The 27,925-nt window shown below is 41.1% G+C and overlaps 1 protein-coding gene across 2 annotated transcripts; it reads left to right on the plus strand.

Moving 5' to 3' along the window:
• Positions 1-42: 42 nt before the first annotated feature.
• tdrd6 (tudor domain containing 6) lies at positions 43-27,906 on the plus strand. Of its 2 annotated transcripts, none has more exons than XM_040016955.1 (18): positions 43-357; positions 11,020-16,694; positions 16,937-17,016; positions 17,853-17,915; positions 18,009-18,063; positions 18,496-18,575; positions 18,761-18,815; positions 20,079-20,134; positions 20,693-20,756; positions 20,876-20,937; positions 21,117-21,135; positions 21,561-21,640; positions 22,585-22,639; positions 22,723-22,778; positions 22,864-22,927; positions 23,421-23,503; positions 24,819-24,873; positions 26,495-27,906. In XM_040016955.1, exons 2-17 carry the CDS (start codon positions 11,096-11,098, stop codon positions 24,861-24,863), a joined length of 6,516 nt encoding a protein of 2,171 aa, XP_039872889.1. In that variant the 5' UTR covers positions 43-357; positions 11,020-11,095; the 3' UTR covers positions 24,864-24,873; positions 26,495-27,906. The 2 variants fall into 2 exon arrangements, with proteins under 2 accessions (XP_039872889.1, XP_039872890.1); XM_040016956.1 differs by having other exon boundaries at positions 44-357; positions 23,421-23,494.
• Positions 27,907-27,925: the final 19 nt, after the last annotated feature.

Raw genomic sequence — 27,925 nt, forward strand, 5'->3', positions numbered from 1 at the left:
AAAAGCGCGAATAACAGTTCCGGGTGGGAGGAGGGGAGGAGGGAAACGACTTTGGGCACGCGCGTGGTTGGGAGTTGGACTTGTTAACGGTAATCGGTCGTCGAGTTCGATTATTTTGTTACCACGAAAATCAGTCTTTAAAAGTGGTAGACAAATTACATATAAACACCGAGCCTGGACTAACATTTAGCTCACTGGGTTAAATCTGCAAAGTTTAGGTGAGGAGAAGTTTAGCGCCGCTGGGGCTACGGGCGGTTTTTTTTTTCTTTTTGGCTAGGCTAACGGTGGCAGGTCTTCGAGGAGCTAACGTCGACGGTACTTCCAGAACACTCGGCAGGATTTCAAGGTGTAAAAACGGTAAGTTATGTACTAAATCCTGCATGGTTCGCTACTGTAATTCTGTGTGCTTTTAAACTGAGGGACAATTATCATAATGAGCCCTCGCCTATTAACTTAGTACCTGATATGATGCTAGCTTTTGCGTTATTGAAGTAACGTGTGATAATAGGTAATTAGTTAGCATTAAAATAAGGTTTGAAATAATGTTGTTTTCTGACACTAGACTGGACTGTCAGAAAAGACAATAACTAAACGATAGGGTTGTGCTAATAGTGCTAATTTTCAAGATGATGTCAAACATTGCTGTGATAACCTGTGTGCTGTTTTTCGCCTCGTTTAAAATATTGAAAATAATTGAAAAGTATATTTAAAATTTGGAAGTTAAATCTTGTCGTGGAAAAAGAAGAAGAAAAAGTTCCTGCTATTTAGATGGTTGAGGCTTTACTTGACCCCACTGTTAGACACATTTACTTATCATCACTGCAACCCAGTAATTTAATGTATGCCTGTGAAGTTCTCTGCAGAGCGGGTCTACGGGCTCAAAATGTGGTCATAAATATTTTGTACTTGTAAATCAGTTTCGTATGTGTAAAAAGAATTTGTGTGTGCGTAAAAAAGATTTGTATGTGGACTTAGTCAAAAAAAACCCTGCAAGTTACAAATACGAATTTTGACCCTATTTTTCTTCCTTTCATCTGATTGGTCAATGTCATGTCAATCACAAATGTAACAATCCAATCAGAGAGCAGATGGGTTTGGCTGTCGGAGGGGCACTTTTTGAACTGCAGGTCCTTGAAGGGTGATACAGTTTGAAGCTGGAGGATCTCTGTATAAATATGCAATAGCAGCTAGGTCCCCTAACTTTCAGTAGCTGTTGAAAGGATAAAGTTGTGGTATGTCAGTGGTTAGAAATACCGTTATTACTTTAGGATTAGTTTAACACAAAGTCAGGGCTGACCCGGGACCATTGCTGTGAGTCACAGTGTGCAGCATAAAAGTCCTTTCACATCAGATGCAGGATGTGCTGCTAATGCTAACTGCTAACTAAAAGCAAAGGATCCAGAATTTGTTGCGCTGGCTGCTGAGCTCTGTGGGTTTTTGCAGCAGCTCTACCTGTACTAGATGCACCTGCTCCTTGTCGTTTCTATCTCTGACTTTATGTCCTCTACAAGAGTTTGGTTTTTTTTTTTGCTGGTTCTTCAAATGTTCAATAAAAACATGTATGCTAATTCATAACGAAGAAAGCTTTGTAATGAAGACTGTCATTTACAAAACACTGCCCGCCCCCACCCCGCGGTCCGCACCGCTGTTGAAAAGGCTGTGGTAGTCCCTATATTAAACACGTAGACCTGTGACACAAAAATCACCAAACTCGGACGACCACAGACTGTTTTCCTTCGTGGTGATGAAGGAAAATGCTGGGTTGGCATGTAAAAGGGCATTTATTCACTTCAAAGACCTGCAGTTCAAAAAAAGCGCCCCTCCGACAGCCAAACCCATCTGTTCTTTGATTGGATTGTTACATTTGTGATTGACATGACATTGACCAATCAGATGAAAGGAAGAAAAATAGGGTCAAAATTCGTACTTGTAACTTGCAGGGGTTTGTTTTTTTTTAGCCAAAAAAACCCCTGCAAATCTTTTATACTCACGCACAAATCTTTTTTTACACATACAAATCTTTTTTACACGCGCACAAATTTTTTTTTACACATACAAATCCTGATTTACAAGTACAAAATCGATTTACAAGTACAAAATATTTATGACCACATTTTGAGCCCATGCGGGTCACACAAACGAATGTAATTACAGTAGCTACCAAGATAAATGTGCTTATAATACGACCGCAGTTTTTTTTCTACTGCATCATTGAGAGTTTTTACAGGTATTACTAACTGTTTCCTTTGAGATTGGCGCTCATAAGTTCCTTGGTGGTTGGTAAGGAGCAGTCGTATCCAAATTCATGGGCTGCATCCTCCCAAGGCCGCATTTGTAGACCGATTACGTCACAGCGACGCGCCGAAGGCTGTCCAAATTCGTAGACTCCTCCGAATGCAGCCGGCAAATGCGTCCTCCTTTTCCCCGAATTTGAAGGATGGGTCGGGTGTGTCCTTCGTGGCCCACCATATCCCAGAATTCATAGCGCGGCCCAGCCAAACTCCAGTTTCCGGCAATGGTGGCCGCTACTAAGTTTTAAAATTACTCTTTTTAATCTTTCTGGGTCACAAAATAAACTTTTAACATATTTTCAAGCGAGAATGTGGGTGTGTAAACTTCAAATATCTGCTCGGGTTATCAAGATATCGCATATTTGCAAAAGTGCTCCAACGTTTTCGGAGACGTCTGTTACCCACCAGCTCGATAGCTAGCCGAGAGCTTGAGGGTCACTAGAGCCGCTGAGAACGACACAACTCCCGGCACATCGTTTTCAGATCACCGCGGACTTTCACTACTCAGGTTAAACGTAATATATAAGCCACTTAGACAACCTAAAAATGTTATTGTCTGGCTTTTTTCAGTGTTTTATTTGTTCGCGAGTAAATCGGTTTGGCTGAGATTAAAGTTATTAGATTAGATAAGATAAAATTAAACTTTATTAATCCCCCTGGTGGGTTCCTCCTTGGTTTTCACACAGCTGAATAAACGTCAAACAGAAAACTGATTAAACAGAAGTGTGAGATGGTTGAGAATTTACGCCAGTGTCCTGTTATATTTTAGATAGCAAGGAGCAGACAGCCGAGTTTATTAAACTCCACCGAGACAGCGGTGACGCTACTCAGAAGGCTAGACCGTCCAATTTCACAGCTGTTTACTTCCGGCCTACCCGACCTTCTGAGGACCTGGCCCACGTAGACTGCGAAGGCCGGGTCCTCGGGAGGATGCAGCCCATGAATTTGGACACGACTACTGTATTTTTACATAAACGCTACTCAAATGAGGCTTGAAACTCTACACATAAAGCTTAATTTACATCATTAAGCTTTGCTCTCAAAAACTAACATAGATGTGAGTGTCAAGTGCTTAAAGTCTTATGTTTTGCGCCATCTTCCGTCACTATGGAATGTGACCTCATGTGGTTGGTTGAGGCTAATAGAATTACATTAGTTTATGTTAGCTAACTAGTGACTGAATCGCTAAGGAAAACAACGACACTAAAACTAAAAGTCAGTTTAAGTGTTCACTTTTGTGCTGTCACTGGCTGCAAAATGGTTTTAAGAAACTGAGAATATTCTTTGGCTGTTTGACTAGCTGCACTCAAACTGGAAAATCCATCGGTTACCTAATGTTAGAGTTTGTAAACACTTCATAAATAATTATAATAGGGCTGTGCGATATGACCAAAATCTCATATCCCGATATAAGGGCAAGGTCAAATTTATTTATATAGCACATTTCAAACAGCCGATGCTGCACAAAGTGCTTATCAATATGAAAATGGTATTAAAAAGCAACAATGTAATACAATAATAACAATAAAAAAACAATAAAAGGACAGTAAAAGAATTAAAACAATAACTAAACTAATTCAAATAAGACCAAAATGCTTGGGTCATAGTGTGTTAAAAGCCAGGGCATAGAAATGTGTCTTTAGTAAAGATTTAAATTGCTCAAGCAGGGCTCTAGAGTGCGACCAATTTCAGTGGACTAAAAAAAAAAAATATTTGGTTGCACCTGTGCGACCAACTGTTCGGGTGGCAAAAAAAAAAAAAAAAAATCTGCAACCTTCCCTGTGGTCAACAACAGACACACATTATGCCCCTATCGTGGACTAAACCAATCAGAGATAGTAAGGGGCGGGACCTCTCTGATTGGCCGTGGTCCAGTTGAAAGTGCAGGTGGAAGTGGGAGGTGAGTAGCTTGAATAAAGCGATATCAATTCATTAAATCCTGAATCGACTTTTAAATATAACTGTGTTTTGCCAGAAACGCCAGATTCTCAGATTAAAGCTCACAAAACCATTTCAACAACAACCAAACAGCAAATGAGAGCAGGTACACGGACTCCACACAAAGACGTAAACACAGAGCGGACCGACGCATCAGAATCAACTTGTCTTTCTCGGCTTTCTCACCCGACGGCCCGTAGACGGACGCGCTGTCGGAGCTCAGCGATTCTGATGCGTCCGGTCCGCGCTGTGATTACGTCTTTTTGCGCTGATTCTGAGCTGCAGGTTTTGTCTCTCTCCAGCCAAAATTCACTGAGCCAGCAGCAAAAGAAGCAGCAAACTGCGTTCACATTTGATCAATGTCGTCATGAATTTTGCTGTTTTGCTTCCACGACTATTAAAATCACACTTCATGCACAGCTAGCTCTCTCTCTATCTCTCTCTATACTTCAAGAACAGTTTCCCGTCTCCAATCTCTGTTTTCTGTATTATTCATTTGCTTATTACCCACCAGTCTACCGTTGTTTACAGCGCTGTCGGCTGCTGTCTTTTTCTTTTCTTCACTTAAATGACCTCGGACAAGAAAGCCTATTTTTTTCTGTTGTTCAATACTGAAGAAATTTAAACTTTATATGCAGAACATTGTAGAATATTTTTAAGGTTATCTACTATAAAAAGCCAGACCAGGAAAATCTCCTTCATGTTTTTCTGTGTTTTATTCTCAGTTACTTTCACACAAAGGCATCTGCTGTGATGTTCACAATTCTGATGAAGTCAGTACTGATAAAAAGTGGCGTGTCTAGAAAATTTTTGTTGGGGGGGCCAGGTAGGGGCACAGATTTGGAGAAGGGTGGCAGATGTAATTGGCAGATAATGTTTAAAAAAAATTCTACCAACCGTTAACCATAATTCAATAACCCTATAAACCTAATAACCGAATGCGCTTTTAACTCTTATTAGAATGAGATTTTAACCACTACGGTGCAAAGTTTTTAGATACTGCGTTGATAAAGTACAAGAGATACAATCAGTGCTTTGTCAGTGTTTACTCAGCATTCAAGGACAGCAATATTTGCATAGTATTTTTACTGCCATATAGTGCACATATGTTTTGGGCAAAACATTTTTTAATATTAAAATACGAACATTTGTAACAAACAATTGACAAATTCCAATGTAAAACTTTATCTGCCTATTTAAAAAAAAAGATAATCTTCTCACAAACTGGTGTTTGATTTTGAAACAGGAAAAAAGTGGGGAAACAACAGAAAAGACTAACATTTGAATAAAACCTGAAAGCAAGTAAATACTTTCTATGCTGCCTTATGGTAAACTTTGGTAATATTGATAAAGAACAACACTGGCTGATGATGAAATACAGTCAGCTGGCACGGTGACACTGCCAGTATTAACCTGCAGGGCTGGACTGGGACAGAAAATCGGGCATTTTGACTAGAGACCGGCCCACCAGGTATTACAGCCATAAAGCCTTTGAATGAAAACAAATGCTGTTGTGACAGTGATATACACTGTCTTGTTGGTATATGTATGATTTCTATACATTTTACGTCAGATAAAAACTTTGGTTGTAAGATTTAGATAATTATCTAATAAAAGCAAAACATTTTAAATGAGAATAAGAAAGAAAAGTATTTCTCTGTGCCCCACCTTTCCCTGTTAATGCCCTACCTGGCCCCCTGGCAAAACTTTCCTAGATCCACCCCTGCACAGTTACCAGCTGTCAGCTACATAGAAAAGGATCCTGGTGTTATTTGTCTCTCAGAAACAGTTCATAACTTCCCTTCAACTCATTCATGTCACCTAAAAGGTAAACCTGTTTCTCCATCACAGCTCTGATGATTCAGTAAGGACATCTCCTGGTTTCATCTTCATGTTTCCCTCTCACCACATATCCAAACCGACATCATGACCAGCAGCTTTACAGCTGTGGCTCCAGCAAACATCAGCTGATACTAGAAATTAATATTAAATAAATTCTAACAACAGCTGATCAAGCTTAAACGTGCTGCTGTTGTTTAGCGCGACATCCGCTGGTTTCCTCTTTCTGGCGCAAAGTGGGCGATAAACAAACAAGAGAGAAAAGCCGATCAGCTGATCATTGATCAGTTTCATGATTGAAGTAGCAACAGGAGAGGCAGGGGGAGAGAACGAGAGAAGAAGAGGCAGCTGTGCAGCGTTACGACAGAATAACTCCAGCTTTGTGTCTTTTTTTTCATTATAGCGAAAGTCCGGGACAAACTGCGTCTCTTCTCAGCTCAATACGAAATGTGTAATATTTTCTCTGATTGAGGGACCATTCCATTTTTTTTAAGAAGCCGTTGGCAACTCTACTAACTAACCTTATGAATAAAATAAAGTTCACTATCAGTAACATCATAGCACCCACCCAGCTGTATAAAAACTCCGTCAAACTGGCTAGAACGCAGTATGAGTTATTGCAACTGACGGTAAAAAGTCAGCACAACGAAAATAAACTCCACCTAAACTTGGTTTATATCTGACCCAGATAGACTGCAGGTCATAACTTCTTACCTGGAGTTCAGTTCACCTGACACTCGGACCTGCCGGCGCCACGGGTCTCTCCTCCTCCTGCCTCCCCCCTTCCCTCATCCACCTGCGGCCTCTGTGGAAGCTCTGCCATAGCCACCACCAAACAACTGAGTTATTTTTACACATCGACCTGCATCTGGCCAATCCACCACCTCTCATTGTTCATGCCATTACAAAAAAAATAAAAAAATAAGTCACCGGGCATATGCCCGGTATGCCCGATGGCCCGTCCAGCTATGTTAACCTGCAACCAAATCTGCAGCTCCATACAGCAATGTTACGACTTGGATTACATCTTATAACTCATAACTCTTATGTTAGCTCCCCTCAGTAGCCTACTGTCTGAAATATTCGACGGCTGCAATAATTCTTCAAGTGTTATTTTTTTCCTTGGTATTCTAATTTCACCGAAGTTTACTAAACTCAACAAACTTTATATTACTTACCGGGACATTTATTCTGTCCTCATTTTCTTTCACCGAAAAATTGTTTCCTGCAGTGCCGTCTTTCGCGCTTGGCTCTCCTACCTTTGCTAACGTGATGCACATAGCGCAGAAGCCGATGCTGCATTCACTTACACTCGGATATCTGAGCTTCACCGTGAAAACATAATCGTACATTTGATATTTGATTGAATTTTATTGTTTTGCCTTTGGGGTGGCACCTGGGGTGGCCAGTCTGGTTGGGGGGGTGGCCAGTCTGGTTGGGGGGGTGGCCTGTGCCCCCCCAGGCCACCCCGCTGGACACGCCACTGCTGATAAATGATCAGAATTATATTTCTAACTGAAATGCTGTACCGCGAGAAGATGGAGCCCAATGGCAACAAATAGAGTGCGAACAGGGTAGGACCCAAAATAGAGCCTTGAGGTACACCGTATTTAAGAGGGGCTATTTTGGAGTTGTGGGGGCCCATATTGACATAAAAAAAACCTTTCTGACAAATAGGAACGAAACCACTGTAGGGCAGATCCTTTTAGGCCAGCATGAAATTCTAGCCGTGATAACAGGATGTCATGGTCGACCATGTCAAAAGCTGCTGACATATCTAACAATAAAAGGGCAGCAGGGCTGCCAGAGTCCAGAGTTAAAAGAATATAGTTAAAAATCCTTAAAAGTGCCGTCTCAGTGCTATGTAGTGATTTAAAACCAGATTGAAATTTTTCAGAGATCATATTAAAATCAAGGTGTGCCTGCAACTGTAGGTAGACCACTTTCTCCAAGACTTTAGATAGAAAAGGAAGCTTTGAGATAGGCCTGTAGTTGGACAGAACAGTTGGGTCCAGGTTTTGTTTTTTAAGAAGAGGCTGAACTACAGCTTGTTTAAAGCATAATGGGACGTAGCCTGTAGCAAGGGACGTATTAATTAATCTCAGGATAAAAGGCCCAACAGTATTAAAAGTGCTTTTAAGCAAGCTCGGGGGGAGACAATCAGAGGGGCAGTGTGATGATCTTAGGTTACTAACTACCGCGATCAAGTCCTTAAGGGAGACGGGATCAAACTGCTCTAAGACAGCTGAGCACACAGGAGAAGGACTCTGATCTGAGGCAGCAGACAACGAGACAAGGGCCCTAATCAATAGGATCTTGTCATTAAAAAATGCTAAAAAATCATCGCACATACTTGGTGAAGAAGTGACTCCAGAATTATCACATAAACTAAGAAAGCGATTAAGAACGTTAAAAAGTACCTGAGGCCTGTGACTGTTTACTGACACTAAGTTTGAGACAAACTGTGTCTTTGCAGTTTTTACAGCTTCTTGGTAAGCAGAAAGACGAGTCCTTAAAATCTGTAGGGAAACATACAATCTGTCCTTTTTCCATCTCCTTTCAGCGCGTCTGTAGTCACGTCTGAGGGAGCGCGTATGTTCATTCAACCACGGCTCTGATAAATGCTTAGCGCGCACAGTCCTGAGCGGAGCAATAGAGTCCAAGAGATCAGTGCAGGTAGGATGAAGAATGTCCGAAATGTCCTCAACACTTTTACAGTTGGAGTTCATTATTCCAGAGTCCATAAAGGCAGCAGAAAAAGCAGGCGCTGTTAGTACATTAAGCGCTCGCTTTTTGCGCGCTGGGACGTACGGCTTATCCATCGAGCAGCGCAGTGTTAGAGTGAACAACACAGGAAGATGATCGGGGATGCGCAACTCGGATATTTCCGTGATGCACACATCCAACCCGTGGGAGAGCACCAAGTCCAGTGTGTGACCTTTTTCATGCGTGGGACCAGTAACCCACTGGGTCAAGTTAAAAGAGTCAATAACATTTAAAAAGTCCTTGACCAAAAGTTTAGAGTCACAGCAGACATGGATGTTAAAATCACCAAGGATTAAAAAACTGTCAAATTTAAGAACTATTCCAGCCATAAAACCTGAAAACTCTTTGATAAAATCCTTGTTAAACTTGGGAGGGCGATATATGAGGGCACACAGCAAAGGCGCAGCAGAATTCAGGTGTAACTCAAACAGCTGGAGTTCAAAACTAGAAAATGAGTCGTGCTGTAATGTTTGATGGCAATGAAATCGAGCGTTGAACACGGTGGCTAAGCCTCCCCCCCCTACCAGAGGACCGAGGGAGGCTGAAGAATGAGAAATTAGGAGGGAGCAGTTCCGAAAAAGCTACAGACTCACCGGGTTGAAGCCATGTTTCTGTCAGAAACAGAAAGTCCAACTGTTGTGACTTTAGGAAGTCGTTTAATACAAACGTCTTGTTTGCTAATGATCTTACATTTAATAAAGCCATTTGGAGTGTGTAGATCCTAACATCAGATGTTCCAGCTCGGTTAAGTGTGCAAAGATTTTCGTGGTCCACGCCACATCCACGGGTCCGAGGCCGCTCAGGGAAATAAAAAGCTGAGAGTGGGGGATCAAGTGTCGTGGGAGCTCCAGGGACAACAGGCAGGATCCATCTAAAGACGCACTCTGCTGGTCCAGTAGTTCCACGAGAAGCACGGAGAAGAGCTCGGACTTTGATGAGTGTACCAGCCCGCTTTCCTCGTTTCCTCGGGCACTTCTTCCAGGAAGTGGTGTAGGTGTGTTTGCACAGATAAACCGGGATACAGGGCTCAAAAAGTGGTGGAGGAGGCCCATAATCATCTCCTGTCTCAGTTTGCTTAAGAGCCAGGTCATACGATGCTTTGATTTCTAAGAGTAACTGACGATTGTACACACGCAGAGCGAGGGCATTTTGGGATAAAATAGAGAAGGATAAGGCCAGCGAAAGCCAAAGCAAAGCTAGCAGAGTTGACGGACGTGTCACCGTGCATACTGCTGGCGCCATCTAGATATAAGACATCTATCGTCACGATAACGATATAAATCACAAAAATTTAACATTTTCTGTAAATTCTGTGAATCTCGGGGAGCTCGACTTGCGTGAAGTGTTTCCAGCTGGGCGTCATGTAGCTGGAGTCGAGTGTTTTAACCGATGTATGAAATGATACATTTTTAGACATAAGTTGTAACGGCCGCCGTTTTCTTGGTAAGTATTTATTTCACAGCGTGCTGCGGGGAAAAGCCTGTTCCAGGGCTCTCAAAATTTCAAAATCCCTGGTAGCCCTTCGGGCAGGGGCTCTTCAGTTTTTGGTAGCCCAAAATAAATTTAAGTAGCCCGAATAAAAAAAAGAGCAATTTTTTTTGATTGGTGTTTTGTTTCCTTTGAGGGAAAACCTATTACTATAGTGACCAGAGAGCATTAAGGGGCAGAGAGGAGGATGTTACTCCTAATGTTGTTGGCGCCTTTTAGGAGGATGCTGCTAATGAAATTACACAATTACACAGTGAATTCGCGTTTATTATTATATTTACAAAATACCAGAGTTTTTGTCTTGGTCGTATAATTTTATTTTGTTTTATTTATCCGCTACACCTTAAAGGCCCGTCCGTGAAAATATTATCGGACATTAAACTGTTCATGGGGCAAAAAAGGTTGGGAACTGCTGCTCTACTACATAAATTAGGGGTAGGTGATATAACCACGCCGTGGACACAAGTTTGTGAATGCAGTAACTCAAGAATGGGGCAATGTAGGATTCTGAAACTCATACCATGTATGCATCTGCTAAAAATCTTGGAGAAGTTCAAATCTCAGTGGCGAATCTCAAGGTCAGAGGTCAAGTTTCTAAGAATCTTGTGAATGTGATAACTCAAATGAGGCAACGTCAAATTTATACCACCGGTTGTTACATTTAGTGTGTGTGTGTGTGCGCTCTTGTGTTTTCCAGATAAGATCCAGATCCTCATGCAGCGGTGTTGAGAGGTGACAAATCATGGGTAGCTAGATTTGATGAAACTGCCAAAATGTCGTCAATCTTAGGACTCCCTACACGAGGATCAGATGTAACTGTTCTCATATCCAGGGTCCATGTGCATCCCTATTGTGTACTTGTGGAATTCTGGGGAAAATTTAGCCTGGAGAGGACTGCAGAGTATGAACGTCTAGCCAAAGACATCCAGTCCCCTGGGGACTCTTTGCAAGAACTGGAAGGAAAACCTGGTGACCAGTGCTTGGTTCAGATTGAGAGTATTTGGTATAGGGCTCGCATAGTCTCAAGTAATGGCTCGAAATACACAGTGTTCCTCATTGACAAAGGAACAACATGCCGTGCCAACACAAGTAGGCTTGCATGGAGTAAAAAGGAGCATTTCCAACTGCCTCCTGAAGTGGAGTTTTGTGTGCTAGCTAATGTGCTACCACTGTCACTTGAGAACAAATGGTCCCCAATGGCGCTTGAATTTCTGAAATCTCTAACTGGGAAGTGTGTTTCAGCACATGTGCAGCAAGTACTAGTCCTGAACAGAACATTCCTCCTACACATACCTTGCATATCCAAACAAATGTATGAGATGGGATTTGCTAAGAAACTATCCCCAAACATCTTCCAGGACTTTGTCCTGAAGTCAGTGCAGCCCCATAGTGGAGCTGAGGTTTTTCCAGAGATCAAACGGCTGTCCGTGGGACCTGTTGAACAACTGCGCAAGCAAGAGGTGTTCATGTACCCAGAGCTACAGGGAGGAACTGTAGAGACAGTCGTTGTAACAGAAGTGACAAACCCACAGAGGATTTTTTGCCAGTTAAAGGTCTTCTCTCAAGAACTGAAGAAATTGTCAGATCAACTTACACAGAGCTGCGAAGGGAGAATGCCCAATTGCATTATAGGCCCAGATATGATTGGGTCTCCATGTTCTGCAAGAGGAAGTGATGGCAAATGGTACCGCTCTATTCTACAGCAGGTATTTCCAACCAGTAACATGGTGGAAGTATTGAATGTTGACAGTGGAACCAAAGAGTTTGTTAAAGTGGAGAATGTAAGGTCACTGGCTGCAGAGTTCTTTAGGATGCCAGTTGTCACCTACATCTGCTCTCTCCATGGAGTTATTGACAAAGGGGTAGGATGGACAACCACCCAAATTGACTACCTCAAGTCTCTCCTGCTGTACAAGACGATGATTGCCAAATTTGAGTACCAAAGCATCTCAGAGGGTGTTCACTATGTCACTCTTTATGGAGATGACAATACAAACATGAACATCTTGTTTGGTTCCAAAGAGGGCTGTTTGCTGGACTGTGAAAAAACACTGGAAGATTATGCTATTCGCAACACAGCACACAGGCAACCGCATCCAGCCCAGCAAGAAAGAACGATGCTAACTCCTAGAGAAGTTGTGGAAGAAAAAGAAGGGAAAGCAGTTGCAGAGAGGGTGCCTGCTGAAGTTCTCCTGCTAAACTCCTCACATGTGGCAGTTGTTCAGCATGTAACAAACCCATCAGAGTTTTACATCCAAACGCAAAACTATACAAAGCAGTTGAATGAATTAATGGATACTATCTACCATCTCTACAAAGATTCTCTGAATAAAGGATCTGTTAGAATTCCAACTGTTGGACTCTACTGTGCAGTCAAAGCAGCAGATGGTGATTTCTACAGAGCAACTGTGACTGAAGTTGGTGAGACACAGGTCGAGGTATTCTTTGTTGATTATGGAAATACAGAAGTGGTCAATAGGAGAAACCTCAGGATACTTCCTGCTGAGTTCAAAAAGCTGCCACGATTGGCACTAAAATGTACTCTGGCTAGTGTCAGACCTAAAGATGGGAGATGGAGTCAGAGTGCCTCTGCCTTTTTCAGAAAAGCAGTAACTGATAAAGAACTAAAAGTACATGTACTGGCCAAATATGATAGTGGCTATGTTGTCCATCTGACAGATCCCAAAGCAGAGGGAGAACAACAAGTCAGTACACTGTTGTGTAGTTCTGGTCTTGCTGAAAAGGCTGACAAACCAGGGCAGTGCAAAGACACAATGCATCCTGCTATTACGCCTCCCACACAATATCCAGTTGCCAGCCCACTATGTGGGAATAAGAACACTGGATTGGCTCTCCAAGTCCAAAACATAGTTGGCCTTAGCCAGAAAGAAGGAAGAATGGCTACCTTTAAGGAACACATGTTTCCTATCGGAAGTGTCCTTGATGTCACTGTGTCCTTCATTGAGAGCCCAAGCGACTTTTGGTGCCAGCTAGTTTATAATGCAGGACTCTTGAAATTGCTCATGGATGACATACAGGCACGCTATGCAGGCAGTGAGTTTCAGCCAAATGTTGAAACGGCTTGTGTTGCTCGTCACCCTGGTAACGGATTGTGGTACAGGGCCCTTGCGATTCATAAACATGAAACCGCTCATGTGGATGTGTTGTTTGTTGACTATGGCCAGACAGAGACAGTCTCCTTCCAAGACCTGAGGAGAATCAGCCCAGAATTTCTTACTCTGCATGGTCAGGCTTTTCGATGCAGTCTGTGGAATCCCAATGACCCTACATCTGCTGTAACTGAGTGGAGCGAAGAGGCAGTAGAAAGGTTTAAAAACTTTGTGGACTCGGCTGCTTCCAACTTTGTGATTCTGAAATGCACCATATATGCTGTCATGTGCAGTGAGCAGAAGATTGTTTTCAACATTGTGGATCTAGAAACTCCATTTGAGAGTATTTGCACTAGTATGGTAAATGTCATGAAAGGTATACCTCCCAAAAAAGCTATGGGACCATCTTTTCGTCTGGATACATACTACTACTCAACACACAGTGTCAAAACTGGGATGGAGGAAGAGGTCACAGTGACATGTGTGAACAATGTCAATCAGTTCTACTGCCAGCTTGAAAAGAATGCTGATGTGATTAATGACCTCAAGATGAAAGTGAGCAGTTTTTGTCGTCAGCTTGAGAATGTGAAGCTTCCAGCAGTCTTTGGAACTCTGTGCTTTGCAAGGTATACTGATGGGCAGTGGTACAGAGGGCAGATCAAGGCCACAAAGCCAGCACTCCTGGTTCACTTTGTGGATTACGGGGACACTATTGAAGTAGATAAATCTGACTTGCTCCCAGTTCCCAGAGAGGCAAACGACATCATGTCTGTACCTGTGCAAGCAGTGGTGTGTGGTCTTTCTGATGTCCCTGCAAATGTTTCCAGTGAGGTGAACAGCTGGTTTGAGACAACTGCAACAGAATGCAAATTCCGAGCGCTAGTAGTGGCCAGAGAACCTGATGGGAAAGTGCTAGTTGAGCTCTATCTTGGAAACACTCAGATCAATTCAAAGCTCAAGAAAAAGTTTCAGATTGAGATGCACACAGAAAGCCAGGTTGTTTGCCATGGTCGGAGAGCTTTTGAGGCTTCACCGAGTTATTCGCAAAAGACGACAAAACGGACCACAAAAATGGAAGATGACACACAATTCCTGAAGAAAAACAGTTTCTCTGCTTCAAAACCTCCTTTTACTTTAAGGGATGACAGGAAATCTAATGAAATGAACCTTTGGAACAAAACAACAAAGTCAGTTCATGAAAATGGTCAAAGGATCAAGAGTCCACGACTAGAGTTGTACACACCTCCACAGCAAAGGCAGTCATCTGCTGGTGGCAATGTCAGATCTTCCGATCTTCCAACAGATACCAAGAAACTCAAGTCAACAGTAAATGGCACAGAATCCCAAAAGGAAAGTAATGCTGAAAAGCTTCCTAAACTTTCAGACTTGCCCTCAAATTCTGTCACACCTGGTATGGTAGCAGATGTCTACATGTCACATTGCAACAGCCCATTAAGTTTCTATGTGCACTGTGTAAGGGATGAGGATCATATATTTTCCCTGGTAGAAAAGCTCAATGACCCCAATTCAACTCCAGAAACCAACAGGCTCAAAGAATTGCTACCAGATGACCTTGTTCAAGCACAGTTCGCAGATGATTCCTTATGGTACCGAGCAGTTGTAAGAGAACTCCATGGTGATGCAATGGCTCTCATTGAGTTTGTTGATTTTGGCAATACAGCCATGACTCCACTTTCCAAGATGGGCAGACTCCACGAGAAATTCTTGCAGCTGCCAATGTACAGCACACACTGTATGCTGAGTGATGCTGCTGGTCTTGGGGAAGAGGTTGTAGTTGATCCAGATGTGGTGTCGGCTTTCAAAGAAAAGATTTCTAGCAGTGGAGAAAAAGTGTTCAAGTGCCAGTTTGTCAGGAAAATTGGGTCTGTGTGGGAAGTTAACCTTGAAGACAATGGTGTGAAGGTTACGTATAAAGTGCCTACTGTAGATCCTGAAATCACTTCAGAGAAACTTGAGCAAGTAAAGGAAAGGAAGGAGCCATCCCAGGTATCTGATATCAGAGAAGTGCCAGAGAGATCAGTGCTGAGCCACTGCTCCCCACATAACTTTCTGGAAGACCTTTTTGAGGGGCAGAAATTGGAAGCCTATGTCACAGTCATAAATGATGATCAGACTTTCTGGTGTCAGTCTGCTAGTTCAGAAGAACATGATGAGATCTTATTAGGTCTCTCAGAAGTTGAGAATTCAGCAGGTCAGAACCATATTGATCCAGATGCTCTTGTTCCTGGAAGTCTATGTATTGCTCGCTTTTTAGACGATGAGTTTTGGTATCGTGCAGAGGTCATTGACAAAAATGAGGGTGAGCTCTCTGTTTTCTTTTTGGACTATGGAAACAAGACTAGAGTCAGCATAACAGATGTGAGAGAAATGCCACCTTGCTTGTTGAAGATTCCACCACAGGCATTTTTGTGCGAGCTTGAAGGCTTTGATGTTTTGTGTGGATATTGGGAAAGTGTAGCAAAGGTTGAATTGTCTGCACTCATAGATGTTAAACTGTTGCAGTTGACTGTCACAAAACTAGCAAGAGCTACAGGAACAATCTTTGTGCAGGTGGAATGCGAAGGTCAGGTGATAAACGAGTTGATGAAAACCTGGTGGAAGAGCTTCATAACCGAAAATAAAGCCAAAGCAGATGAACTGCCTGATTCAGATGAAGCTTCAGTGCAGACTGACTCATCTGTAAATGAGTCTGTGGTACCTGACGATCAAGTAGAGAATCCCAAAACCCAAGAAGCAGACAAATCTCGTATCCACTTTGAGAAAGACAACAGTGACGAGCTCAGCACTGATCAGTTTGAGCCTTGCACAGAAGATGAGGTACAAAAATTAAGTACTCCAAAGTCTTCTAAAGATTCAGTTCATCTTGAGTTTTTTGGGATCCAAGAAGAAAGTGTTTCCACAGAGAAGATCGAAGTCCAAGCCTCTGCAATATTGATCAAGGACAGATTTCCTGGTGATAGTGGTATAGATGAAAGTATATTGTCGCCACTTGATAACCAAGATGACAAAGACCAAAATGTTTTGACTATGAACTTTAACATGGAGGACACTAACAAAGAACCTGAAGAGGAGCAAGCCTTGGTAATGGACGCTTTTGGGCCCAACGTCTCAAGTTCTCCAGTGGATGAGAACCTTTTAGAGACAACAGATGACCTAGAGAGAACTGCAAAAACTGACAAGGAATCTCTACTTGAAGAGATGAACGCAGTTTCCTACAGCTTTGACATCATGAATGTTTCTGGTAAGAAAGAGCTTAATTTCTCTTTTTAAAAATGTTTTTCTCCTTGTTAGCACACAATATGGTTGAGTTCAAATCTGCTCAAATCATAATGAATGCCATGTCATTCTGGAAAAATACCTGTGTAATAATATTACATTTGCTTGCTGGAGTCTGATGGACTCAGAGTTGAGTCTCACATGTTGTCAGTTATTATGCAAGTTAATGATTTCATATGTGTTGCATTTTCCTTTTTCTATTTCCAGATCTAGCCCAAAACCAAGATGGAATAACAGCTTCTGTAGGAAGTGGTACTTCCCTGAACCGTAGGACAACTGTGAAATTGGTAGATTTAAACTTCATTATGTCGAAATAAACTGATGATCTTTTTAAAAGCCTTAAAAGTAGGACTGTGCGATATGATGAAATATATCTGATGATAAAATTAAAACCTCTATAATTTCATATTATACACTATCGTTTGTTTCATGGTGTCTCAAAATAAACCGTTTACGGCAATATTTTTTTCATCGTTTGGATGGCCACCATGCAGGCACAGAGAATACCAGCATGGCCGTTGATGAGGCAGAACCAGTTAGCTCCAAACAGAAGGACCAGTCAAAACAAATCGAGGACCTTATTTCTAAACGAGGGGCTACCTCTGTAGCATAGACATGCTTTGGTTAGGAAAAGTCTGACGCGGACCAGAAAACTGTACAATGCAAATTATGCTGCAAACCGGTCCCCAGTTCAGACTCAAACACGACAAACCTCTTCTACCACCTACGCACGAATCACGTGAAAGAGTACGGAGAGAGTTTATGGACGCGAACCAAAAAGAACCGCCAGGTGCTCAAAATACACCTCAAACGTTAGAACAGGCTTTTCCCCGCACCACGCCATGTAATAAATATTCACAAAGAAAATGGCGTCCGTTACAACTTGTAACTAAAAATATATATTTTCATGCATGAAAACACTTCACACAAGTCGAGTTGCCCAAGATTCACGGAATTTACAGAAAATGCACTATATTGTGATATATATCATTATCGGGATGAGATATGTCATATCAGGATATGAGATTTTAGTCATATCGCACAGCCCTACTTTAAAGCGTCATTCTGTAATTTAAAATTGTTGATCACATACGTACATATTGGTATCTTCCATTTTCTCAAGGTTCCGCGGAACGCTGTTAGTCTCATGGAAAGTACTGATCTAGGAACTGAAGTCTCAAAACGGGTACAAGAAATGACAGCACAAGACATTTGATTGGATTCAACTATTAGAACATTGACAAGGACATCATTTTGTTTACTTTGTTCTTTTCTTCAGATTCCGACTGAATTAGTGCTGCCCTCCCTTGTGCCTCCTGAGGAGCAGTTGTGCAGTGAGTGCTTCTTATTTTGTCATCCAACTCTTGATACGGTGGTTTTTCATTTTGAAAGGCTTAAAATGAAAGGGAATGAAAAAACAACGGGGTTACTTTCTGTGGTTTGGCCAGCTGACGGCCACAGTTACAGCGTTGATTTAGTTTAAGTCATAGTCTTTTGAAACATTAAGTTTTAGACATAATTTAAGGATCTAAATGCTTTTAGTTTTAGTCTAGTTTTAGTTGACTACATTTCATAAGACTATAGAAGACTAAATCTGAAATTGATTCAGTTTAGTATAAGGTGTGAAAGTTTGTCATGGTTTTTACTGATGAGAGAAAACACAACTGATGATGTTTCAAAAGAACACAAGTACTCACAAGTACTCGTATTGAGAAATGTCTCAGGCTGATGATATGGGGTATAAATGGATGCAATTGTCCACAAAGGTGCTCCCAAAGAACCGGAAAGTGAGGCCGGAGATGGGATGAGTCAGCAAGAGGTTCCATGTGCTACCACACAAGCCGAGGTATGCTGGGGACGAGGATATACCGTAATATTGGTATAGATGTTAAGCAGTTCTGCTTTTGTCATGATTAGTAAATATCAGATTGATTATTTACTGTTGTGACTAAGGGTAAAATGCTCTTACTACACTGATATAGTCCCACCTGGAACTCTCAGGTGAGTAAAGATTAATCTGCTCTATTTCAGAGTGACTCTGTGAGCGATGAGGAGTCCTTGGTTCATCTCAACATTCCAAATTCAGGTTTGATAAGATTTTGCCAGGTTTGATATTTACATGTTAAGTTCAAATGCAAGGCTGCAAGCATGAACCTCACATGAAAATAACAGTACACCATATTGCCAAAAGTATTCACTCACCCATCCAAATCAGTGAATTTCAGTGTTCCAATCACTTCCATGGTCACATGCAAATAGAATTAAGTGTCTAGGCAGACAGACTGCTACTGCAAATATTTGTAAAGGAATGGGTCTCTCTCAGGAGCTCAGTGAATTCCAGTGTGTTACTGTGTTAGCATGCCACCTGTGGAACAAGTTCAGTTGTGAAATGTCCTCGCTACTAAGTATTAATACGAAGTAGTGATTTGATTTGATTTGATTAGTAATTTATTTCAACATGTGAACAATATACAAGTACATTTAGAAAAGAAATAAGAGAGAAAAAAAATACTATACAAATTACATACAAAAAAACATTCTGATTAATTTACATGTTGAAAGGGAGTGGGAAGAAGTATACACTTATTTAATCCCACCCCTTTGCCATAAATTATCAGTGAATATTTAGTCAGCTTCCTTACTGATATAATTTGTAATAAAAATAGTGAACAGATTTCTGATATACTATATACTATAATATCACATCATGAATTTTTTGTTTGTTTGTTTGTTTTTAAATAGAGACATTCACTTAATTTAAATATTTTCCTTTTCTTTATAGATCGAGAAGATCATATTTTTATAACTCTTTTTGAACAGTTTTATGTTTGGACATTGCTTTAATTCCATATTCAGTTTGTTCCATAGTTTCACTCCATGAACAGAAACACAAAAGCCTTTTCTTGTAGTACGTACCTTCATTGTTTTGAAGTTACAGAAAGTTACAGTGATTGGAAATGACAGCAGCTCAGCTACTGCAGCTCAGTGGAAGGTCACGTAAAATCGCATAGCAGGGCCAGCAGATGCTGAGGTGCAGAGGTCCTTGGATGCAGTGGTGTAAAGCATGCTGCCACTAGACTCTAGAACATAAACACACTTCTAAACCTTGTGGTGGAAGAGATGGAAGAGCTGTTTTAGCTGCAAGCAAAGGGTAGCCGGACATTATATTAAATCCTTTGGATTAAGATTGGAATGCAACTTAAGTTCATATGTTGGTGAAGGCAGATGAGTGAATACTTTTTGGCAATATAGTATAGATATGCCAATGATGTGGTTATTTTTTTAAGCAAGTAAGCTATCATTCCCCATTTAAAACTCTTTCCGGCTTGTCTGTGTTTGGATCTCGCAGACACTGACGAAGCTGCCAGTGAGCCCCTCACGTACACGGTGTCCTCGCTGGAGAAGGTAACTAGATAGTGGAGTGTGTCTGTATGTGCGCTGTCTTCTGACTGCCAATAACTGCCTTTTAAGTGGTGATGCATTGTCCCACCAGGGACATGTAACTGCTCATATATTTAAAAAAATAAATAAATTATATTGTGGTGACAGTGCACAGAATACATTGACCAACAAGGCAAAAAACCAAACAAAATCTGCAATCAGTTCATGGGATGCATGGCTTGGGATATATTGCTCAGTAAATATTGAAAAACACATTGAAGTGATGTCTTCAGATCGGCTTTTTAAAATGTATTTATTTTTTTGCCATGTGCAGTTCTTATATTGATTGTGTAGTCTCTAATTTGAAGTGTAAAACATAATTTCAACATTGTTCTGAATTTCTATTTTAAAAATATGTTAAAAAGCACAGATTTTGATTTGGGATTTGCTACGGAAAACAAGCAGAGGTTACAAAATATACTCGCATGCAGAAATGGATTTGAAGCTACAGAATTGTAAAATTAGACTACAAATATTTTAATCACCAAGATTATTTTTTGTTATTTATTTATATTTTTTTAGGGTGATGAGATTGAAGAAGTGGCCTGTTGTGCTGAAGAGGCTTGCGTAACAGATGTCTGCACAGGTATCAGACTTCAGATCAGGGAGTGTACAGTTCACTGCTTCTGAGTAATATTCAGTTTCTCTGTGAAGTCCTCTTTTTAGATATGCACACAGTTTTGTTTTTTTTTGTTTTTACTGCAGAGCAAAAAAAGCCGAGTGGTGATGGTGAAGACTGTCTGAGCTGTGTGACAGCAGAGGAAACGGTAATTTGTTTCTGTTGGTTTTCAGAGTAACTAAACAACGTCTTGCAGCTGTATAGCTCATACGTGATCAGGCTTTTCACAGGTAAATTTATCTGACACATACTGACCCTGTAGAACACTTTATTTCTCTTGTCTCTGTATTTCCTGACAGTAAAGTAGTACAACTTCTTCTTTTATAGGTCCAGAATGAATCACTTGGTGAGTCATTTTTAATACTGAGTTACACAACACATGACACTGCAAACTTCTTATTACAATATTAATATAAACAAATATGAGGATAAATTTTAACCATTTTTAAGGAGTTGTACCAATATAATTATTTGTTCTTGGAGCAGACAGCCGAAATTTCTTTTAGCCAGCATGAAGAAAAATACAATAAAATGATGAGTTAAAGACAAAGACTGGAACACATCGGCGAGGTGTTTTTGTCCTTGTTGAGCTCTCATTTAAATGTAATCTGCTGTGCAGCAGGTTATGTCTGCACAAGTTATTGATTAGTGGCTTGATGAGAGAATGCCCACACTTTGTTCTCTTTGTTGCCAAAACTCTGTTTATTATAGAATGAAATTAAACATGAGGTGAAGATGTGGCGTTGATATGAAGTGTTATTACTTTAACAGACGCTCCTTCAGGGAACACAGTGGAAGGTGGTGATGTTGCCCTAGAGGATCGAGGACCGTGGACTACTGCTCCTAGCGGGGTATGAACGTCAGAGGGGTATAGTACAAACCAAGTTTAACACAGCCAGGCTTTGGTCGCATTAGCTGGTTGGACAAAACCAAAAACCCAGGTTGGTGATAACGGGTGTGGTTATCAGCTTTCTTTGTTAAGCCAGGCAGAGCCAGAGTGCTGCCTCCTCCAGTAAGAGACGTTCTCAGATGATGATGAGGAAATGGTGATCAAGGTGTTTAAGTTCAACACTGTTTCAAATAAGAGAAAAGATTAAATGTTGCAGAAAACCATGAATCTGGTGATTTGGTGCACAGAGCGGTAACAAACATTTTAATTCCAGTTCATTATTTTATGTCCAAGTGCGAGCTCAGTGCTGATGTTTATATGGAAGGTGACGACAGCTCCGAAACGTTAAACTAGATTTATTTACACTATAAAAATGACCGTCTCGGCCTAAGAAAGGACACATGGAAGTATTAAGTTTGTTAGCAGATTTATTTTTTAACCTTCATTTAGGGGGGGAGGCAGTGGGAGACCCCTTAATGAGATTATCCTGGTGAACATAGAGCAGAACTATCACAATTTGCATAAATTTAGTTGCACACACATCAAAATCGTAGACCAGTTTAGTAGAGGCAATATAAATGAAAATAAAACAGAAACCAATACAATTTTAAACTTTGGTGTCAATTAAAAAAAACAAAAGAAAAACAGTAAAAGTGCTTGTCTGCTATCAGGAAACAACTGGATCCAGATCATTTAAAATTGCCCTAAATTCATTAAATGAGACCAGGCCCTTAAGGCTTAACGACTTGCACATATAAAATGTACTTGGCCAGGAAAGAAACTTCTTATCACTTGAAACGAAACTAAAAGAATCAGTGAAAATGTAGCAGATGTTAATCTGAACACGAGCTGCTTATGTTTGTTGGAGCGGGCTTTAAAGTGATGAGTGTGATCTTTTTGTTTCAGGACGACTCGATAACCGAAGATGAGACGTTGTGTCTTCGTGAGGATACACTTTCTGGTGTGTCATCTTGGCTTTTTAAATATCAGATCTGATAACATAACACGCATAGGGCTACATTTCCTGTATATTTTCTGTTGCAGCTTTACAATCTGATGCTGAGCCACAGACCTCCACAGCTATTAAATCTTCAGATTTGGTAATGCATATTTTTCCAATTTGAGGTTTAAATGTAACATTGTATCTCTGCAGAGACTATACACACTGTTTGTATCCCTGTGCAGAATAGCCTTGTTGAAGAGGTGACCTGTCTTGTTGGAGAGATCTGTTTGACAGACGTCTGTAGAGGTACTGTTTAAATTAAAGAGCTCATTTACAGCTTTGTATTTTCATTCTGGGCTACTACAGTAGCTTGGTGTGATTCACAGTTCAGCTAAAGGTTGTGTAACCTGCACTGAGCCAAGCCACTGTAGCTACTACAGCTGCTCATTTCAAACAGAAGGTTTCATCAGCAGGTGGGTGGACCCTCTGTACCCACAGCAAGGGCTGTGTGTCTGAGGTGACCACAGCATGGATGCCCCCTCTCAATAACATTGTATGGAGCCAAGAAGAGAAAGTACAGTCTGACACAGAGCATTGAGAGGAGTCTGAAGCTTTAGCTGTACATACACTGACCTCATTCATTTAAACTAGGACCATGCTTGTTGTAAGCCTTCATTTGCAGTGTGTTTGCATTTTTGTCATTTAGAAATGAAAAGTATTTTTATTATTTAATTTCACAAACATAAATGTGCATCAAGAAACACGCTTCATTATATACTCATGTATTCTTGTTTTTCAGATCTAAAAGAGGAAGCTGAAATGTTGACGGAGGAGTGTGAGCTGCAGGAGCGTCCACCTTCCCAACAAAATGAGGTAAGAAAGGTAAAAATGAATGAATTCAGTTTAAAGTCTAAATCTAAATATGGAGACTTGATATTTTATGTTTTAGGACTGTCCCTGAAAGACATCTGTCATAAATATCACATGGTTGATGATTCACTGACCTTAGGCTATGCGGGGCGATTGTGGCTCAAGAGTTGGGAGTTCGCCTTGTAATCGGAAGGTTGCCGGTTCGAGCCCCGGCTTGGACAGTCTCGGTCGTTGTGTCCTTGGGCAAGACACTTCACCCGTTGCCTACTGGTGGTGGTCAGAGGGCCCGGTGGCGCCAGTGTCCGGCAGCCTCGCCTCTGTCAGTGTGCCCCAGGGTGGCTGTGGCTACAATGTAGCTGCCATCACCAGTGTGTGAATGGGTGGATGACTGGATGTGTAAAGCGCTTTGGGGTCCTTAGGGACTAGTAAAGCTATACAAATACAGACCATTTACCATTTTTAGGCTATGGATGTTCCTGGAAAGTTGTTTTTTTTGGTTTGGGTTTTTTTGCAGTTTATGATGCTTTTAACATAGCAGTGTAATATCTTAAACACAAAATGTATTTTTTGGCACTGAAAAGTACTAATATGGCCAGCTAACAGGGGGAGCAACATTCAAGCTTCTAACTTGTCGTGTATTTCTACACTCCTGCAGTCACGTGGAAGAGTTTTCACAGGACTCTACACATTTCTAAGAACACTATTACTGCTTCCTTATTAATTAAGTAGCAGCCAGGTGCTAATGTTCAAATGCATTTCATTAACTGATTATCTTCAGGTGTGAGCACCTCTGTAAAAGCAGGAGTTTTGGCACTTCTCTGTATATAAAAATATTCTAAAGCCAAATGTGAGGCCGTCTGTCCACCAGCTGAAGCTTGGTTTAATCAGATCATGCAACAGGACAATGATCCCTACGCACAGCAGCAGATCTGCAAAAGAAATAGAACAGCCAGAGTCCAGACTCAGGCCAGTTACAATGCTGTGCTGAGAGAAAAACCTCAGTGAACTGAAGCAAAGACGAGTGGATCCTTCTCCGATACTGAGACTGACACTCATAGAGAAAATTATTTGCTGCTCACGATAACTGTTGTTCTACAAGATGTCCAATCATGAGGTGCGCTTCATTTTTCTGCACGAGTGCTGTGAATGTTTTTTTTTTCCCACATGACTGCAAGTGCTTACATTTTCTGTTGGGTATGTTCAGTGCACACTGCTTATGCACGTGCTCTTCATTGTACCACCGACGTATCTAGAAGGCACTCATGTTAGCCTAAAAAATGCCAAACACACATTACTGTTTTTTCATTCAACCTTTTAACATTTCCAGAGTTTTGATGACAGTGTGCTGACAGATGAACTGCCTTCTCCTTAGGACAGTTTTGGTAAGTTTTGTTCTCCAGAATAATCCGGTCATTCATACAATGTTACCATTGGAGTAGGAAGTAGTAATAGAAATGAAGAGCCTGTCATTGGGTGCTTCTTATTCTGCAAACATGTCTAATCACTTTCTTGTGCCTCAACTTCTTTGATGCTCATATTAAAATATAATAAATAACCACGAGTGTGGAGCTGAGTGATGTTTCAGAAAGCAGGTGTAACAAACTCTGAGTCTAACTGAACTCTGATGGTGCAGTCAACTCAGTGCAGCTCGATACCAGAAACCAGGAGAGCTAAAATATCAATATATGATCGATGAATAGAAAAGAGATATTATTCAGCCTCGTCAGTCAGCTTTTACACTTGACTTTTGTGTGTGTTGGTAGATGAGGTGTTCAGCAGTAACCCGACGGGAGTGTACATGACAGCAAGCTTATGTGGCCCAAACTGGAGGGTGTTTTTCTTTTCCTTTAAAGAATGATTGTTCTGTGATATCAGACATTAATCTCGGTGATCTGCAGCGGCAAAGTTGTTGAGATTCAAACTTTCAAATAAGGCAGCATTTAAAACTGCAGAACTCAGCCAGAGCAGCTTGTTGAAGCAGTGGTCAGCAGCAGTTACTTGAAGCAATCATTATGTCTGTGACACACTGTGGCAGAAATGTTGGATCTTCTTCACAACAAAGCTTCAGTTCATTGAGGTTTGCAGCTGTGTTGAGGTCTGGCCATTGCAACACTGATTCTTTTCTTTTTCTGCCGTTCTGTTGGAGGTTTGCTGCTGTGCTTGAATTCTAGTCGAGCTTAAGTTTGGTTGACTCAGCGAGTACAAAGTGTCCAAGTCACGTGGCTGCAAAACAAACCCGTCCTCAGCCTTCCACCTCTGTGACAGTTTGTACGGGGTGTTTGTGATGTAACAGCCCAAAGTCAGATGTAACTTTGCAAACCTAAGTTGTGCTGCCAGAGGCTTTGCCCCGGCAGCCGTTCCAAATAATTCCTACTTATTCAGTGTTTCTGTAGTTTTACTGTCATGAACTGCAACTTTACTGAGGCTGAGATGTAGCTCAAACCTTTGCTCTTATAGAGATGTGACGGTGGATTTAGGGTTTCTCAGGTTTGTAAGAGTCCTGTGACGACTTTGTTTTTCACACAGCTGTAGATTCTAGATTTTGTTTCTGTGATAGTGAGTCTGCAGTGTTGAGTGATTGCTCTCAGTCCCCGAGCCATGTTAAAAGAAACCTTGAGTCTTTCAAAAGATATCAAATCTTTATCAACTGTATGAATGAAGAATTAAAACTGTCAGCTGCTTCAGGCACAGAAACTCGGGGCGTGTTGAAGAAAACCTGTCACGGTGCAGGTTAGCATCACACGCTGCTGCTCTTGTAACTGACTCGGAGCTGAAGTTGGCGTTCTCTCAGAGTTTCTTCATCTCAGAGTTTCTTCATCTCAGAGTTTCTTCATCTCAGAGTTTCCACTAAACCTGCTTTCTGGAACATGGGCAGAAACAGATACCAGTCTGTTTGTTCTGAATGAGTTATGATGTTGATGTATGACGTTACCATTGAAAGTAGGAGGAGACAAGAAGCCGTATTTGCTGACTGTTGCTTTGTTGCTGCTAACTTCCTTTTAGGAATCCAGCTGTCAAAGCTGTTCTGCTGAGCAGCAGCCGGCAGAGTGACTGCCTCTTCCTTTCTTTTTGGACGTTAAATAGAAGATTACTGTAACTGCATATTGTTTTGTGTTGTTTCAGATAGGTGCAGTTCATTTTCTGTGTTCATTTTAAGTGCCCAATGCCAGTGTTGTCATTGTTTTGGCTTCTTTGTGTGTTATCGTCCTATCGCTCATAGCCTTTGATCTGCTTATTTCATTGTTCCTCTAAAAACAAACAGCCACGAAGCTGAAAGTCTTTATATGGTAATAGTTGATAAAACATGAGGAGTTTGTTTTGATAAACTGCCAAACAATTCTTTAGATGTTTGAGTCTTGAGTTTATTTGCTCTGGTTTCAGTGGCTGTTGTGAAATGCATGGAAAAAAAAAAATCTGTATTTGGTGTTAATCCACGAGTTGAAGCAAATTTGTGTTGGCACAATAAATATTAACATTCAGTGCACATGAGTCATGGTTTTGCTTCCCTGTTTAATTAGTTCCATTTTGGTGTTTCTGTAACATTTATTAAAAAGGAACACGTCTTGGAAATGTTTCATGTTTGTCCCTGTAAAACATTTAGATCATCGTCCTCGTGGTGTTGGAAACTGTTGCTTTAACATTATGAACATACCCAGTGTTTAAAAACCACTTTTACAAGCTACAGATGGATATCTTTACTTTTTAAAAGTTTATTTTACTTTTTATAGAGATCTCTAGATATAGAATGGGACACTGATTAATATCAGTAAGGCGATGTGCAACGAGATGACTGTGGCTTCACATAAACAAACATAACACAGTTCTGTTGTCACACATTAGTGGACACCCAGCTGTGCAGGGATATCAAACTAATTTGACATCGTAGCCACATACAGCGGGTGGGACGGGTGAAACTACACGATACACCTGTAAAGTTACAGAAAAGGTTTCATTGCTCACACTGTCCTGTAATTATACATTTAGAATGTAAAGTTTCCATGAGTTCACAGAAAACGTCCTTATGCTTCGGTGTGGTACGGATGGCAGTGATCAACAGGAAAAGCTGTAAGACACATGAAAAGACAGAAGTTCAAACTCTATGCAGTCCTTCGTGTTTCTAAAGCTCTCCAGTGGGTTGAATTGGAGTCTTTGCTAGGGCCGTTTTGGCCCTCGGGCCTTATGTTTGACACCTTGTTGCTTGTCAGTTTTCTCCTTTCTCCCATTCACAGAGCGCCCGGAGCAAGCTTCATAACCGAGACAGGGTTAATTCACTGCCTGTTACTTATGGTTTGTTTCTGTTGTCGCTACAGGTCGTGATGTCATCTTGTTGCCTCAGTATTTTAATTTGTGGACTCACTTTAAAGATTGAATTTTACAGCCTTACTGCCACAAACTGATCAGTGAAGTGTTTTTTTTTTTAAATGAGTGCTAAAC

Source organism: Simochromis diagramma, unplaced genomic scaffold (genome assembly GCF_900408965.1).
Source record: "Simochromis diagramma unplaced genomic scaffold, fSimDia1.1 OVJJ01000802.1, whole genome shotgun sequence".
NCBI classification, from domain to species: domain Eukaryota; kingdom Metazoa; phylum Chordata; class Actinopteri; order Cichliformes; family Cichlidae; genus Simochromis; species Simochromis diagramma.

What these genes read in the sequence shown, in the direction of transcription:
- tdrd6 (XM_040016955.1), top strand. Translation starts at nt 11,096, where the DNA reads ATGTCGTCAATCTTAGGACTCCCTACACGAGGATCAGATGTAACTGTT. An exon ending in GGACTACTGCTCCTAGCGGG is followed by an intron (nt 21,641 to 22,584) that starts GTATGAACGTCA and finishes TTTTTGTTTCAG; the next exon opens with GACGACTCGATAACCGAAGA. An exon ending in AACAAAATGAGGTAAGAAAG is followed by an intron (nt 23,504 to 24,818) that starts GTAAAAATGAAT and finishes TAACATTTCCAG; the next exon opens with AGTTTTGATGACAGTGTGCT.